The following is a 19,637-nucleotide window of genomic DNA, read 5'->3' as shown; positions in this document are numbered from 1 at the left end:
TTTTTTTTTTAGCGCATCTATTTTATTATTTGGAATTGCGATATTTTTATGATTTGAAATTATAAGTTTTCATGTTAAGCTTTTTTTTTTCTTTTTTTTTTTCAGAGAAAATTTTATGAGAATCCTTTTTTTTTTGTATTGGACTTATTTAGTGTCTTTTACTTCTCATTCAATATATATAACATTGCATTCAGTAAATCCCAGGCCGTGACTAAAGCAAAACATCCATACGGTATTTTATAAAGTACTAAGCTTCAAATGGCAAGGGTTAAAATTTGATCTTAATCAGAGTATTAGTTAACAAATTACTGTTATTTAAGTGAAACTACTGAAAAAATTTTCAAAAGCAACATGAAAATTTGAATTTTGTGTGTTGCTAAGGCATAGTTTTCTGATGCGAAAAGCATACTGTTGAAGTAAAACGATAGCTTTAGAAGTGATACTCAGCCTCTGCCACGTCAAAAGTGACAGTTAAGACGTGGTATGCTGACCTTAAACGTGGTCATACAGACAAATGATGCTGATTGTTTAAGGCACCCAAATACAGAGGTTGTCCTGGAAAAACATTAAAAAAAAAAAAATAAAAAAATCCACAGACTCATTTTGGCCGATCATAAATTAAAGTTATGCAAGATGTCAAAGAAGTTAATCAGAAAGCAATATATTCACTATTTCGCAGAAACATTTGTCTATTAGAAAGCTGTGTTCAGACAAAACCATCGATCAGTGGAAATATAAATTCACTGACTACAACTCCATGCAGAGGAAAAATGGTGTAGCGAAACGGTGTGCTCCTTTTGTAACAGAGCGTCCATCGACAAACGAAATCAGTAGCAGCCTTAGGATAGCTGGCTAGCAAAAGTATTAGCAGCATATGCAAATTAAGCAAGCGTGCCCATGCTGACATCACTGGAAGAAGGAGAGAGAAAAAGAAAAAAAGGGCAGCACGTGGTCAAGCAAAAGAAGCAATCGGACGTGTTTTGACCCTTGGACAGTGAGAGAGAAAACGTGCCACATGGCTAGAAAGGCGGAAAGGCAAGGGACGACAAAGACACGTGCATGAAAGAGTGTCTTCGTAGGCATGTTCGATGCGTGTGCATGATATTTTGAAACAGTGAAGTGAAGTACGTTGTTGGAAATTACTGGGATAAATGCTTTTTGTATTCATCTCGAAAAAATGTTGAGTCATATTTTTTTATGTTCTTCCTTGTTCGCTTGTTTCTGCAATGAAACCAGATGATGTGTGGGTCCGAGTGGTTGAAATGTAACGACACGGTTAAAGTATAATGGCCATGTTACAACGAGACCACCTCTAGGCCATGGGTGTAACCTATGACCACTTTAGGCCAGGATCCTAATGACTATTATTCTTCTCATTCAACTAAACAGGGGATCATGCTTTTTCTTTTTCTACTTCCTTTTTGCAAAACTTAGTTATGTTCTGCAAAATAAAAAAAAAAAGCAACCCACCGTTTCCTCCTTTTCCCTTTCTCTTTCTATCTCCCCCACTTCCTGACTGGTTTCCTAACTTAAAATGTACCAAACATTAATACTGTAACCCTTTTCCCTCTCCCATTGCAAAACTCATTCATGTTCTGCAGGTCAGGGAACAAAAACGATAAAATCTCATTCAACTAAACAGGGGATCGAAGAGGTCTGATCTGATCAATCAGCTTGTCATGATGTTTCCTAGTATCTATAGCTTCAACTCCTACTGGTGCTACCAGATCAGGCTGTCTGAAGATATTGGCTTCCTGAGATGAAATGCACCTAACATTGATGTTTTTTGTTTTTCTACTTCCTTTTTGCAAAACTTAATCATGTTCTCCAAAAACAACAACCCGCCTTTTCCCCCTTTTCATTCTTCCCATTTCCCTTTTCTCTTTCTATCTCCCCTACTTCCTGACTGGTTTCCTGACTTAAAATGTACCAAACATTAATACTGTAACCCTTTTCCCGCTCCCATTGCAAAACTCATTCATGTTCTGCAGGGCAGGGAACAAAAACGATAAAATCCACCATAAAACAACCAAACCAAACACTACAAACTAGCAATTGAAGATATAAAGAGTTGAAGAATAAAAATCTTCTACAAAATAACTGAATGCAACATGAATACTATTTCTGAAATAACTGGATTTAACATTAAAACACCTGAAAAGGGTTGATATGCCATAAAACTAAATAACCAACTCCTATTGTATTATTTAATGATTTAAAAAAAATCAAAACCTTATTTCTCCTTTGTATTTTTCTTCTCAAATAGATACTAGAGGACAGTGGCTGATGGTCAATCACATTGAGAACAGAGATTACCAATGTTAAAGATTGCTTTCAAATGTTTTCAAAGAAATATTTTTCTAGGAGTAATGTTTTTTTTTGAGTAGTGTTTTTTGAGAGTAATGCTTCTCTCTTAGAATTCCCTTCTAAAAGTAATGTTTTTATTTTGACGGTGAAATTTTCTCCTGTGAGTTATGTATTCTTAGAAATATGTATTCTGAAAGCAATGTATTTTGTTTATCTAAGAGCTGTGCATTCTAGGAACATTATTTACCCTACCTATGGAATTATATTTGGCAATTGTTGGAGTCAATTTCCAGTTTTGTACTCTAGAAATATAAATAATTATCTTAGGTGCTTATAGTCACTTATGGCGGCAATTTAACGTAAAGAAAAATCTGTATGATGTACGTACCGAGCATGGTTGAGATGAAGATAAAAATTTAAAAATCCTGTAATTTGATCAAATATTTTTTTTTTTTTTTTTTTATTCAAGAAAATTAAAATTTACTTTGTGTCTATGAAGGGAAGAAAGTAGTGGCGATTGTAAAATCAAGGGAAGACAACCGATTTTCATTTCGTTTTTTTTTTTTTTTTGGATAATGTTGGAAATACAATAAAAAACTTAAGATTTAAAACCAAACATTAATTTATTAACATAACGTGTGAGTTTTTTTTTCTTTCAGTAAATTATTCAAATTATAAGAGCATTTTTTAGAAGGGTCATTCTATATATGTTAAAAACAAAATTTAAAGAATGTTATGAAGTTGAAGTCCAATCTAAACAAATTCAAAGTCCAATGTGCAAGTCCAGTGTAAACCAATTCAAAGTCCAATGTGCAAGGGACAGGAAAGCGGTTCGATCAGTACACACACAGACACGGTGACACGCCACCAACACGATCCAGCATACACAATTACCAACCGGCCGTTCTTTCCTCACCCTTGCCTTCCAAAACGACCTGAATTTATAGTTGTCGAAGACCAACTGATTTGCATATATGCACGAGATTTTGCGAGAGTTTCCGAGATCATACCATTACAAAACGCCATCGGCACCATCTTGGAATTCTTTTCTTATCCTAGCTTCGCAGTGATGACAAAGCACACACACACACCTAGGTCGTTTGAACGGTAAGCCTTCATTTTCACAGCTGTTGCCACATGTTAAAATTGCTTTAGCCTTCACTTATTAGTAAAAAAAAAAAAACAGCAAATCCTTTTCGAAAAACAAAAAACAAAAACTACTTGATCAATTATTGTGATTTTTGGAATATACGATCTTCATTCCGTGATAAGTAGGTACAATATAAAAGTTTTTCTTCATTTTTGTTTATCACCATAAGTGCCAATCTGAATAAGCACTTTATCTTACCAATAAAATTATAATTGGTAACCTTTTCAATATTAAATAGCTAATAGTTGGTTAATCTGCCAGAAAAGAAAAAAAAAAAATTACAAACCAAACCAAAGTTCCTATTTACTTGCCTCCTCAACCCAGTTTTTGCTGTGGAGAAAATCTAACTTTCTAAAAATGGGCACCTTGGACAGGAACAAAAATTAAAATCGCCCCAGTGTAGAAGGATTTCTCCTCCACTGACTGATGACAGAAAAGCTGACGTGTAGTAAAACCATTGTTCTTCTTTTTCAAGATTGTTTTCAGCTAGCTTTTCAAAATAGAGACCACATTGTCAATGCCGACCTTGAGAAACAAACAATATCCATCCCTGCCCCCATCAAAAATTTATACAACTCATGGCCATCATTTTAACCTGTAGAGCAGCTTTTAACCTTGTTTCAGAAATTATTCAGATAATGAAAATAACATGACAGATATGTCAAAATAAAATAATGTTTTTATATATTGCAAGTAAGCGTTTTTGAATTAAGCAGTTAGTCATATTTAAACTAGAGAATTTTTAAAATGAGTGTGTGTATTTATAAATCTATATATCTATAAAAGTGAAAATGTGTGTGTGTGAACAACTCTCAACCTATATATACTCAACAAATTTTTGATCTACACATTTGAAATTTGGTACATAGGATATTCAGACATCTGAAAAACTTTTTAATCGGTTTTGATCCAGAAAAAAAGGGCTGCTAAGAGTCAAAATTTAAAAAAAATTGTACTTGGGGGCTCATCGGATTTTTATCTGTTTGGCAATTGTTTCACGACGGTGTATGCGTGAATTGTGCACATGGCAGCTTCCTTATGTTAAGAATAAGTAGGTTTAAGACATTTTTTAAGATCGTCTCAAGCTGGCCTAATGGTTATCGTACTTGACTCGCTGTCTTTAGGTTTTGGTTTCGATCTCAGCTTGAGTATTTTTGTTTACTTACAGGAAGTGAACTGTTTAGAAAAAAAAAAACTCACATGCACATGTCTCTGTTTCTTTCCGTTTAACGTTACGGTTAATAACCATATCTCCTAGTGACCTGATGAGATTGGATTTCAAGAGAATTCACAGCTGAAATATGTATGCACACATGTAGCCAATAATTATGAATATAATTATTTTAATAAATATCTGTCCAGGGTCTGTAAGAGAGAACCACAGTTGTTGTTGCATCCAATAAGGACCTGATTAAAGGCTTGGCATTACGTTTCCACACCCAGGTCTTAAAAAACTTTCTCCAACTGGGTAATCTCTTGTTTATCAAACTTTCATTTTATTTGATATCCTTATATTATTTTTCTATATTTATTTTATTTCTCTATCTTTCTGTAACTTGACTCTTTATATCCTATTATTTTCGCTTTTTTATCCACTTTATTCCGGTCCTGGATATGACCTTAAACTATATCCGATGGTGAGGCCTCAGCTTGCAGGCTTTGGGAAGTGTGAAGCCACCCTTTAATTGCCATTGCTCCCAGGTCCACTCTGACCTGGAGTGGTAGTACCTGTTAGGGTCCCAACTATGGGTTAAATAGAAACCGACTTGGAAAAAAAACAAATATACTTTATTAAAACATTTTTTCTTCAAAATTACTGGATTCGGCATTAAATAACCTGAAAAAGGTTGATATGCCGTAAAACAACCAACCAACCAGCTATTTTTTAAATCTTCCATTTACTTTCCCCTATTTTAAAATTTTTTTGTTCTCCTATATTTAATAACTAGGTATATCTTAGAACTATTATCTCCTATTATTCTATTCCTATATTTTACTTCTATCCACCCCATACCAAAACCAATTCCTTAAATTATCTTTTTTTTTATTTGATTTTGGTTTATAAAACATCTTCCAATGCTTGTATTAATAATAAAATAAATATTTATTGATTTTAAACTTCCAGTAAGACTAAAATCTCTAGATCACCCCGTCACAATTGTGTTTTTATGTTTGAGAAAATATAGGCAGATCAGTTTTTTACAGTAATCGGGACAAAATAACACTTTTATAGTTAAATATATAGAGATTTATAAAGAATCGGAATCGGTAATTATATCAGAATTGGAAATTTAGTACAGAATCGGTAATTGTATTGGAATCTGGAAAAATATTGGAATCGTCCCATCACTAATATATATATATATATATATATATATATATATATATATATATATATATATATATATTAGATTCCAGATTTATATATATATATATATATATATTTAAATCCCTGAAACAGTATTTCATGGTAAACAACTGATGATCCCTTAAAAAAAAAATTATTACTAGTACTATAGTGAATTCGAGAGAGTAAGTTGATGCAGTGATTGCAAGTGATTGAATGACTTACTGACTAAATGGGTTTCTAATGAATGATAAAAAATAAGTTTTTCTTTTGTATAGTAGTTTTAAAATTTAAAAAAACCTTCCAAGACTATATATATATATATATATATATATATATATATATATATATATATATATATATATATCCACTAAAGCCCTTAAAGAACTTTCTCCAACTGAATATTTCCTCATTTATCGAACTTTCATTTTACTTTATATTCTTTTATATATTTTTTAATTTTTTTTTCTATCTTCATTTTATTTATCAATTTTTATTTCGTTTTGTTTATTTTTACTTCTTTCTTTCTGTCACTTGACTCTTCATATCCTGACACTTTTGCTTTTTATCCACTTTATTCCCCTATTTTTTATACTTTTTATTCTCCTATATTTAATAACTACATATCTCTTAAAACTATTATTATCACTCTATAATTCTTACATGTGTATCTATTATCACTCTATAATTCTTACATGTGTATCTATTATCACTCTATAATTCTTACATGTTTATTATCACTCTATAATTCTTACATGTTTATTATCACTCTATTATTCTTACATGTTTATTATCACTCTATAATTCTTACATGTTTATCTATTATCACTCTATAATTCTTACATGTTTATCTATTATCACTCTATAATTCTTACATGTTTATTATCACTCTATAATTCTTACATGTTTATTATCACTCTTTAATTCTTACATGTGTATCTATTATCACTCTATAATTCTTACATGTGTATCAATTATCACTCTATAATTCTTACATGTTTATTATCACTCTATAATTCTTACATGTTTATTATCACTCTATTATTCTTACATGTTTATTATCACTCTATAATTCTTACATGTGTATCTATTATCACTCTATAATTCTTACATGTTTATCTATTATCACTCTATAATTCTTACATGTTTATTATCACTCTATAATTCTTACATGTTTATTATCACTCTATAATTCTTACATGTTTATTATCACTCTTTAATTCTTACATGTGTATCTATTATCACTCTATAATTCTTACATGTGTATCTATTATCACTCTATAATTCTTACATGTTTATTATCACTCTATAATTCTTACATGTTTATTATCACTCTATAATTCTTACATGTTTATTATCACTCTATAATTCTTACATGTTTATTATCACTCTATAATTCTTACATGTGTATCTATTATCACTCTATAATTCTTACATGTGTATCTATTATCACTCTATAATTCTTACATGTTTATTATCACTCTATAATTCTTACATGTTTATCTATTATCACTCTATAATTCTTACATGTGTATCTATTATCACTCTATAATTCTTACATGTGTATCTATTATCACTCTATAATTCTTACATGTGTATCTATTATCACTCTATAATTCTAACATGTTTATTATCACTCTATAATTCTTACATGTTTATTATCACTCTATAATTCTTACATGTTTATCTATTATCACTCTATAATTCTTACATGTTTATCTATTATCACTCTATAATTCTTACATGTGTATCTATTATCACTCTATAATTCTTACATGTGTATCTATTATCACTCTATAATTCTTACATGTTTATTATCACTCTATAATTCTTACATGTTTATTATCACTCTATAATTCTTACATGTTTATTATCACTCTATAATTCTTACATGTTTATTATCACTCTATAATTCTTACATGTGTATCTATTATCACTCTATAATTCTTACATGTGTATTATCACTCTATAATTCTTACATGTTTATTATCACTCTATTATTCTTACATGTTTATTATCACTCTATAATTCTTACATGTGTATCTATTATCACTATAATTCTTACATGTTTATTATCACTCTTTAATTCTTACATGTGTATCTATTATCACTCTATAATTCTTACATGTATATCTATTATCACTCTATAATTCTTACATGTGTATCTATTATCACTCTATAATTCTTACATGTGTATCTATTATCACTCTATAATTCTTACATGTGTATCTATTATCACTCTATAATTCTTACATGTTTATTATCACTCTATAATTCTTACATGTGTATCTATTATCACTCTATAATTCTTACATGTATATCTATTATCACTCTATAATTCTTACATGTGTATCTATTATCACTCTATAATTCTTACATGTGTATTATCACTCTATAATTCTTACATGTTTATTATCACTCTATTATTCTTACATGTTTATTATCACTCTATAATTCTTACATGTGTATCTATTATCACTCTATAATTCTTACATGTTTATTATCACTCTATAATTCTTACATGTTTATTATCACTCTATTATTCTTACATGTTTATTATCACTCTATAATTCTTACATGTTTATCTATTATCACTCTATAATTCTTGCATGCTCCTTGGTATTTTTATTCCCTTATTCTACCATCTGTTTATCCTCTTTAGTACACTGCACCCCTTATTTGCACCCCTTATCTGCACCCCTTATTTGCACCCCTTATTTGCACTCCTTATCTGCACCCCTTATTTGCACCCCTTATCTGCACCCCTTATCTGCACCCCTTATTTGCACCCCTTATTTGCACCCCTTATTTACACCCCTTATTATTCATCCCCTTACTTTAATCATCATACTATAATGCCTAACTTATATCTCTTTTAAATAATGGAGTTTGTGTTACTATACACATAGATTCAAAAAAGTGGTCAAAAAACAAACAAATGTTATCAAAGGCAAGATGTTACTCTTCTACCTATCTGGAAAAGTTCTTAGTGGTTTTAATCACTTCCAAACGTGTAATCGGTTCGAAAATCATACAGTGTTTATCGATATATTTGAAAAAGAAAAATGGCGGCGTTCTCGCTGTTGAACACGGTAAATTTGGGAAAACGAATCCAAACAAAAAATTATACAAAATACTGTTAGAAACCCACTAAATATATGTCCGCCTATGTCACAGTAACCTATATTGAGTGAGTTTTTAACAGTATTTTGTATAATTGTTTTTGTTTAAATTCGTTTTCGCAAACTTACCGTGTTCACAAGCGAGCATGCCGCCATTTGCATTTTTCAAATACATTGGTAAACATTGTATGTTTTTTGAGCCGAATGGACATGTAGCATTAAATAAGAACACTAAAACATTATCCAGTTAGGTAGAAAAGTAACTTAGCTTGCCTTTGATAACATTTGTTTTTGACAACTTTTTCAAATCTGTGTGTACAGTAATACAAACCTGAATAATGTTATATTCTCAGATACCCCTGCTAAAAAATACCGACGTAGCATAAACCCCCTATCTCTTGTAAACCCCCTTCATAGCTACAACGCATCTACACATATGTTTAAATAAGAAACTTCTTTCAAGTAACTTAGCCTATATTCTTCCCGAGAGTTTAAACACACAAACTGTCCACATACATTAAACCCACGATGACAGATATGCAATACACCTACCTACATTATATAATAAAAATTACACTCTTCCTTTATCACAGAGATCAATACAGTTCCCTCGAACAGCCTCTATAATTTATTTTGCTCTGAATGTATCTTTTGCTAGACGTCGCATCCCTATTATGTTACCTAGCATCTTCTCTACTCTTCTGATGAGAAGCATTAGGCTTCGAAATACCATGGTATAAGAGTTCCCACTTATACAACACCCCTAATTGATGTATACCCTTATTAAATAAATGAATAAATCTATAGATATTACTATATAGTTATTATGCTTTCATTTTCTCTCTTTAGTGACTTATACACACACAACTATATAAAAGGAATTTTGTGAGTTTGGGTCCTTGGGACTCCAAAACTGTTGGGCCGATTTAAAAAAAAAAAATTCACACAAATGTACCTTATATGTCTGGTAGTGTTCTTAGATAGGTTTTGTACTGGGATGCCTCTGATAATTATTGAAAATCGATAATTGAAAAAAAAAACATTAAAGATGGAACGAAAGTTACCATTTTTAACACAGTCTAACATCACAAGTGCATTTGAGAAGTTTTATCACCGCACAAACAGATGTGCATGGCGTATAAAATCAACAGTGGGTTCTTTTCTATGACGTTTGAAATGAATGTTTCTATTCAGAGCATGATTGAAGCATGAGACTTGACTTTTTATTGTATATGAAAATAATTTTATAAAATCAGCAGTAGGTTCTCTACAGTGCAATGTATTGTGGATTAAGTCTGTGTGTGTAGGAATGTGAAACTTCTTCCTGGTGCACCACGATGGGTCCCCAAGCAAGGATAGCAATCAATCGATCTGATTGAAAAATAGGCAATTTCACCAATTTCAAGGACAATAAAATATGGGAGTGTAAAACATTTGTTGATCCTTATTAAATCCCGGGCAACGGCAGGTCTCTCTGCTAGTATATATATATATACTTTCAAATTTGTCTTTACATGAGCATGTTTCGGTCTTCTAGTATTTAGTAACTAGAAATCTCTTCACTTATATTCAAACGTGGAATTAGAATTAAGAATGAGGGTTAAGAATTCCGCTTTTGAATAAGTGTTGTTGCCTGATGAGGTCTCTAGTTACTAAATAATAGAAGAACGAAACATGCTCATGACTGTGTAGCAACACATTACTGCTTATGTAAAGACAAATCTGAAAGTGTAACTTGCTTTATTTCGGTATTAAGCACTCTAATATTAACCTCGTTATATTTCACTGGTTACCTTACCTCTGGAAAATAGCAACCTCAATATATATATATATATATATATATATATATATATATATATATATGAAATTATTATTTGAACTCATTCTCTTTTCCTTGCACCCATTTGTGAATTATTCCGCGGATTTCTGCCTTTTGGATTACTTTGGATCATCTTCCAATTATGCGATTCCCTTGGATTTTACTTGTGGAAATGGAAATTTAACCAACTTGTTTGGATTTTGGATTTTTGGATTTTACCGTTATTGGATATTTTACCCTTCACCAGACTATCCATTCACATGAAATCACCTTTGTCTTCACCATATTCCCTTTGCTTCACTATTTGTTACCAAGTGAGATCTAGGACTTACTTGTAGTTTCATCAAATACTTTTACAAGCAAAATCCGATCCTCTGATGAGAAAGAAAGTATTTTTTTCGGAACTCTGCAGATTAAGGACTATCCACTTATTTTGTGTTTCCTTTTTAAAATTGAATATGTTTTTAACTCTTTTTCAAAGTTTTTTTTAACATGTTTTATTAACTACTTGTTCTTATATATATATATATTATAAGCTCTATCTCCTTTTGGTTTTATCAAGCTTGTATAAATATTAATTCTTTAATATTTATAATATACTTTAGTTTTACCATCTTGGATCATTTTGGTAAATTTAATTGTAATTTTTATTTTATATATATATATATATATATATATATATATATACATACACACACACACACACACACACTAGTAGGCCATTTGGTGTTACCTGGCCGTAAAATACTTTTAAATATGATATTTTAATTTATGCAAATTCTGTATTCAATACTCTATTGATTATTATATTGTACCCAATATATAGTAGTGATTTTTTTTTTTTTTTTTTACATGGAGGTCACCACTTATCAAGGCCCAGAAACCACTCGGGAATAAGGATTATTGTGTGTACAGTAATCAATGGGATAATATCGTAGTAATAACATAATTTGTGTACCACTAGAATTGAAAACAAAAGATCTAGCCCTCTCTCAGTTTTTGCTACCCTCTGAGCTAACAATACATACATATAAAAACTTTATAAATTAGCACAGTGAAATATATAAATGTATATTTGTGCATACGTCGAGTATACACATTACATTGGACTATACTTGTCAAGTTCTAATTTTTAAAAATGTTAATGTCTTAGCAGCTATTTTTCTGGCTAAAAAACCAAATCCTTTCGATCCACAGGTCTTCTTTTTTTTTTTTTTTTTACATAGGCATCACCACATTATCAAGGCCAAGAGGCCACTCAAGGATAAGGGTTAAAGAGTGTACAGTAGAAATTGGACAATATAGTAATCATTAGTAATGAAAATTTGGTAAATTTGATAACTTATATGGAACGGCTCATCAAGAACTTATTTACGTTAGACTTGAAGACAACCATATTGTAGTCAGCCGGAAAGCAGGAAAACGGAAGACAATTCCACAGGCGTGCAGTTCTAAGAAAGAAGCTTTGTTCATGGAATCTACGTTTAGGTTTAGGCACAGATAAAGAGTGGGGGGAATTATTGATAGTGTTTACAGCTAGACGAGTGTTTCTTGTGAAAGTTTGGCGAGGGGGGACCATAGATTGAAGCTCAATCGAACACTTTTCATGAAAATAACGATACATCAGAGACAAACTCGCAACATCTCTTCTGTGAGATAGAGGTTGCAGGGAAGAGAAAAGGACATCTCCTACAAGGCTACGAAGTCTATTTTGAACTCTATCAAGGCAGGACAAGTCCTTTCTAGCAGCTCCTGCCCAGATGTGGCAACAGTATTCCATCCTTGGACGTACCTGGCTCTTATATAGAGAATTGCATCAGCAGTGAGATATCTACCGGATCGATAGAAAGATCCCACCATTTTTCCAGCGGCCTTGGCAACAGATTTGATGTACGTGTTCCATTTAAGATCAGGTCTGAATACCCCATATATCAAGTTTCAAGTCTGCAGAGTAAAAATGGACAGTAGTTTGGTAGAGAGTTGTGTTTTTTTGTTTTTGTTAAAGAATTATTTTTTTAAATAGATAATATTTTTAAATACACAGCATTCAATGTTTTTTCTTCTGGTTTCTCTTGACAGTGATGTTGGACCTGGTGCTTTTTATCTTACTGGCAAATTGGCCTGGTTGGAACAAAACTGGATTTACCAAATTTCACAGAATTTGAGTGAAAGTGGATTCTTACAATTAAGCTGTCCTGAAATTTTCAGAACACTTGTTGTGGTAAGAATTTTTTATTTTTATTTTAAAGAATTTTTTTTTTTTTACTTTAAAGAATTCTTCTTTTTTTTTTTTTTTTTTTACTTTAAAGAATTTTTTTTTTTTCTTTAAAGAATTCTTTTTTTTTTTTCTTTCCGCAAAATACTGCAAGAGTTTTTTATTATTATTTTTTTTTTAATTCTTTTTCATCCCAAACAAGGTGTATAACCAATCAGATGTAAGGGGCTACTATTTAGAATCATGTATACAGAGGAGTTGAGCAGTAAGATGTCTGTTCACATTACATTCAAACTTCTGTGTCTTGGTACAGTCAGGGAAGCAGGAAACAAGAAGGAAATTCCAAAATCTAGCAGTCTGATGAAAAAAAAAAATCTATTAGACTAGAAAGCTTTCCAGCATCTAGAGATCACAATAGTGAAGGGGTGGGCTTTTGCTGCTTGTTGGGTTAATCAGGAGCATGTATGTCAAGAGAGCACAAGTGCTACAAGTTCATCGGAGCACATTCCATTAAAGTATTTATAAAACAAGCAAAGGCATATAACATTGCAGCGATGGGACTGGGGTTGGAGCTTGGCTGATAGTGCGATACTCTTTTTTTTTTTTACTCTAAGAGGAAGCGACTAGTGGTAGATGCACCAGCCCAGATGTGGCAATAATACTGTTGCATTGTGGGAGCCCATATAGATGTTTGCATATACATGTCACCATCGTCTATATGACGTTTGTATATAAGTATGTTTGACTATGACCGTCGTGCATTGTGGGCGTCTAAATTAAAATTTGTTGTGTGTATATGTACATTTAATTACAGTTTATGACGTGAGAAGAATATACATAAATACCTTTGCAACAAAAGGGACGAATAACTCTTATCCGGGGTTGTAACATCGGCCAAATCGGAGAAAACATCTGGTCCATCCTTGATCTCGTTTGTCGGAAAGCTGCAATGGGAAACTCTTCCCAAGAAAATGACAGACCTTGATTTTATTTCTTCAGCAACCTTTATTTCCGATATTCCCCATGGGAAAACTTCTGCTGGTCCTAGACTAACGCATTCTGATCCCCTTCCACTGGGATCCATCACCATCCGACTCTAGTCGCTCTTGTTCACTTCAAATCTTTAACTCTGTCAAAACTCTGTTAAAATTCCTTTTGTAAAAAAAGGAAAAGTTTTGGACACGCATGTCCAGAACACGTGAAAGAAGGCATGTGTTTTAACATGTGTATGACGTCATGGAAAATAGAAAGTTCTAGAAATAGACAGAAAAAACTTTAGAGTTGGGCAGACAGAAGAAGGGGGATTTGGAGAGGGACAGATGACAGTCCAGTTTGAAATTCGAAGCGAGACGATCACTTTGAAACTTAAAATGTGAAGCTTTGAATTCTTGATGAGAAAACCACGGCCGGTCGTGAAGAAATAAAACCATCATGTGTTTTTGTAAAACGTCGTCTTATGTTGTGATTCTACAAAAAGGTAAATTGAATTGTTATTATATGTCTATATGTCTGTGTTATAAAATGTCATGACATACATATCTCATATCCACAATGTGAATCTACATCTCATATCTACACTAAGACTGTCTGAAGACTGTCTACACAATGTCTGAACACTATCTCCTCACTCTAAGAGCTTTCTTCTTCTACACGTCTAAGAATGAACATTTTAATATATATGAATCTTCATAACATGAACACGTCTCTCAACATCTCTCCCTTACAACATCACTTGTAATAAGACAAACGTAAGAGTCAACAGACCTAGAGACCAATCCATTTGAAATTATTATTTACATTCTTTACATTTTAACATAAATAATTTTCTCTGTAAATATTTATTTTGCTATGATAACATTCTATTTTCAAAAATATTACAACGATCATAATAATCGACTATTATAATTTGTTTCTGGTGTTTTCCGTTTGACTAACAACATAGCAATACTCCATGCACGGGTGAATGGTAGCTTCATAGAGATACAGAATACTCTCAGGTAGGAGTGATTTTAAAAATTGATGGTAACAGTTTTATTGAATTGTTCAGAAGACAATATCACAAGATAAGGGAAGAATCGGCAAATCAACATGTTATGCGGATTTGTTTAATCGTATGTTATGACGAGACAGGCATTTTTGACTGATTATTTTGGTAATCATTCTATGGAATGCTGTTTAAAATATCCACAAAAATTAGGTGTTGACACAACGCACACAGAGACTTGTGTTATTATTCAACCTTAAAACAACTTGCCTATATATATATTTTTGTGGTTGGTTTTACACAAAGCCCTTTTCATATGTTATATCTCCCCTCTTTGGTTTTCATACATAAAGTAAATTTCACAGTGTATAAGTATAAGAATTATTTGATAATCGTACTCTATTTTCAAAAAAAGAATCAAGTCTCCTTTTGTTGTTGTTTCAGATCATAGCGGCAGGTTTTAGTCTTCCTTTCATCAAGGCCAGAGGTTTGGGGGAAATATCAATATATATATATATATATATATATATATATATGAGCAAGCAGTTAATAAAATATGTTAAAAAACACTTTGAAATGAGTTTTTTTTTTTTTTTTTACATAGGCATCACCACATTATCAAGGCCAAGAGGCCACTCAAGGATAAGCGTTAAAGAGTGTACAGTAGAAATTGGACATTATAGTAATCATTAGTAATGAAAATTTGGTAAATTTGATAACTTATATGGAACGGCTCATCAAGAACTTATTTACGTTAGACTTGAAGACAACCATATTGTAGTCAGCCGGAAAGCAGGAAAACGGAAGACAATTCCACAGGCGTGCAGTTCTAAGAAAGAAGCTTTGTTCATGGAATCTACGTTTAGGTTTAGGCACAGATAAAGAGTGGGGGGAATTATTGATAGTGTTTACAGCTAGACGAGTGTTTCTTGTGAAAGTTTGGCGAGGGGGGACCATAGATTGAAGCTCAGTCGAACACTTTTCATGAAAATAACGATACATCAGAGACAAACTCGCAACATCTCTTCTGTGAGATAGAGGTTGCAAGGAAGAGAAAAGGACATCTCCTACGAGGCTACGAAGTCTATTTTGAACTCTATCAAGGCAGACCGAGTCCTTTAAAGCACCTCCTGCCCAGATGTGGCAACAGTATTCCATCCTTGGACGTACCTGGCTCTTATATAGATAGAGAATAGCATCAGCAGTGAGATATCTACCAGATCGATAGAAAGATCCCACCATTTTTCCAGCGGCCTTGGCAACAGATTTGATGTACGTGTTCCATTTGAGATCAGGAGTAATGGTCAAGCCAAGAAGCTTGTCAAAACTTGAGGCCTCCTGAAGACGAGAGCCATTCATTTCAATTGATGCCAGATGTGGATCAGAATGTTGATGATGTAAAGAGAGAAGCTTGGTTTTAGATGCATTAAAAGTAACCAGCCACTCCTTACCCCATTGTACTACGTGCTCAAGATCAGAGGAGAGAGAATTGGAGAGAACTTGGTCGTTTACTGTCTTAGATGTGCTACCATAAATGGTAGTGTCGTCAGCATAGATGTCTACAAATGATGTAAGGATGTGATTTGGAAGATCATTAATGTAGATCAGGAAAAGAGTTGGGCCCAGGATGGACCCCTGAGGGACACCGGCATTAATACTGTGAGCTTCTGATTTTTGCCCCTCAACTACTACTCTTATGAACCTATCAGAAAGAAATGATTTAATAATTGAGAAGACATTTCCAGGAATACCATAGCTAGAGATCTTATGAAGTAAACCTTTATGCCATACCCTATCAAAGGCCTTAGATATATAAAGAGCAATTGCCCTAGAAAGGTTGCCTCTGTCGAGAGATTTGCTAATCCTATGAGATATAACTGTAAGCACATCTGCTGTAGATCTAGCAGAACGGAAACCATATTGAGTGTCACTAAGAAGGTTATTTTTGTTGAAATGGTTGATTACTTCTGTATTTAACACAGATTCCAGCAACTTACTCATGACGCACAGGAGACTTATTGGCCTGTACTGAGAGGGGGATGAACGATCACCTGAATTCTTAAATACAGGGCATACTGATGAAATTTTCCAGGGAGATGGGAAACTATTCTCCTTAAGACAACGTTTAAACAGTTTTTTAAGTATGGGCGCTAGTTCAGGTTGAAGTTTTTTGAGTACTATAATTGGAATACCGTCAGGGCCAGTTGCTTTACTGGAATCAAGTTAAAAACATATTTAATCAGAAAAGGAAACACTAGATAAATTGATAGTCCTTAATCTACGGAGTTTCGAAGAAATACTTTCCTTCTCATCAGAGGGTAGGAATTAGCAAAATGCGGGATCAGATTTTGCATGCAGAAGTATTTGATGAAACAACAAGTAAGTCAAAGAACTTAGTTGAAAACAAAAAAAGTGAAGCAGAGGGAATATGGTGTAGAAAATATATATATATATATATATATATATAAAATAAATCACAAAAAGTTATATTCAATATTCATGGTTGACCATCTTATAATTTATTCCTTTAATTCAGTTGACTTATACAATTCTTGACAGTATCTGTTTCGTAGTGCAAAATCAATCACTTAATTATCATATCAATCAGTGAATCTATTATGCCCTTAACTCATCAGAAAAATAGCAACAATCAATCCGTCCAAAAGAAATGAAGTGTTATTTGACATGATTAAAATCCGAAAATTGGAAGAGAAGCTGTAAATACCTTTTTAGTTTTCCATTACGCCATATTGAATTTTTACCAAAGTCATTAAACCCAACTATTTGTGCCAAACATTTTAATTAATTTATGAATCTTCTACCAAAATGTTCTGTTTAATAATTAGTAAATTTATTAATTCTAATCTGAATCAAAGGAATAAATTATAAGATGGTCACCATCATGAATTTTGGAATATAATTTTTTGTCATTTATTCTCTATATTGCTCTATAATTACATTGAGCTTCTTAAATAAGGATTGATATATTATAAGAAAATATATTTCTACAGAAATATATACATGAACATATATATGAACAACTGAAGCAAGATATTCGGAAAGAGAACATGCAAGAAGCAATTGATGAGTTGGGATGCCAAATTGGTCTGGAGTGTGAGGCGTGCGGGAGACTGTCTGAGCAGAGCTGGGCTGATAAGCCACAAGACTGCACATCAGCGCAATGGGCCACAAAACAGTCTTGTGTTGCCAGATCTAACTTGTGTCAATTGCAGGTGGACGTGCAAGACAACAGATGGTTTGAAATGGCATATGAATGTTCGGAGAAGTTACCATCAAGCACGTGCTGCTAGTGGCGCTCATGTCTGCACCATGTTTGCCAAAGAATGCCAGAGTTTGGCAGGGCTTAAAAGCCACTTTCGTGCGGCTCATCACTGATCTGTCTTCATATTTCAATTTATTAATGTTCTATCAAGTAATGGCAATATTCGAGAATGAATTTGCAGCCATCACACACACACACACACACACACACACACACATATATATATATATATATATATATATATATATATATATATATATATATATATGATGTGAAAAGGAAGCGGAAGACCAGAGGCTCGACGTTTCGCCCGAATTATGCGGGCTTTTTCAAGAGGTGTATGCAAATAAAACTATTATACAAAAAAATAAAAACAAATATATATTTATAAACCAGTGTCTAGATTATTTTCGTGCAATATTATTTTAGATAAGTGGAAAGAAATGTTAAAAAATCCTTTTCTCTGTTTGATAGTGTTAGTAGAGTTAGAGATTAGAGCAGATTCCAGCAGAAGGCGTGTTGACCTACTATGTATATGCTTTAGCAGGGTCGCATTTTTGAAATCGAAATGATGGTCTTTTTCAATTGTGTGACCAAAAAAAGCATTAAGTGTATTGTTGTTCTTTATGTCTCTTTTGTGTTCATATAATCTTTTAGCAAGGTTTCGCTGCGTCTCTCCTATGTATATCTTGCCACAATCAAGGCACGGTATGGTATAAATTCCGGCTTGTGTTAATGGTTTATTATTGTTAGTTTTAGATTTCCGAGTTAAATCTTTTATCGTTAGGGAGGTTTTCTGTACTATTTGAAAGCCGATTTTGTTAAGGTTTTTTATAAACGTCATTATTTTTTATCGTTAGAACAATTAGTCTTCTATTGTGTGTTAGGTTTTCTTGGGGGTGGTTTTGATCTCGGTTTTGATAGATTTTTAAGGCCTTTTTTTAGCGTCAAGTAGGAAGTATTGTAAGTACTTGAATGTAGTTTCTATATATTCAAATTCATCGTTTAGATATTCTTTGCTATATATTCTCATAGCTTTTAGATAAAATCCAATCATAATGCCTTTTTTACGTTGTCATTGTGTTGCGAGTAAAAATGTACATAATCATTCTTATTAGTTGTTTTACGATGAACTTTGAATTTTAGTTGATTATTATTATTTAATTGTATGTCTAGGAAAGATATGGAATTATTATTTTCAGTTTCCTAAATGTAATTGATGGTAGGTTCTATTTTATAAAGTTTGTTAGTGACATTATCAATATTCGACGATTTGCGGAGATTGAGTAGAATGTCATCTATGTACCTGTGATATGATGCACCCTTAGGTAATTTATATTTTAAGGGACCACTTTCAGTAAACCTTAGAAACAGGTACGCCAGGACCCCACTTTGGGGCTACCCATTGGC

The 19,637-nt window shown here is 32.5% G+C and overlaps 1 protein-coding gene across 8 annotated transcripts in view; it reads left to right on the top strand.

Annotated features, from left to right (window-relative positions):
• Positions 1–19,637, top strand: part of LOC145285901 (serine--tRNA synthetase-like protein Slimp) — a 378,960-nt gene that overhangs the window by 212,861 nt on the left and 146,462 nt on the right. For all 8 annotated transcript variants that reach the window (XM_080134374.1, XM_080134369.1, XM_080134372.1 and 5 more), the window contains one exon: positions 12,825–12,966. In XM_080134374.1, the coding sequence (XP_079990500.1) occupies positions 12,825–12,966 (142 nt within the window). The remainder of the gene's footprint in view (positions 1–12,824; positions 12,967–19,637) is intronic.

This window comes from Euprymna scolopes, chromosome 10 (genome assembly GCF_053919585.1).
Source record: "Euprymna scolopes isolate OS-2025 chromosome 10, ASM5391958v1, whole genome shotgun sequence".
Taxonomy (NCBI): Eukaryota; Metazoa; Mollusca; class Cephalopoda; order Sepiida; family Sepiolidae; genus Euprymna; species Euprymna scolopes.
Note: the sequence above shows the minus strand (reverse complement) of the source record. Positions and strands in the feature narration are given on the sequence as shown.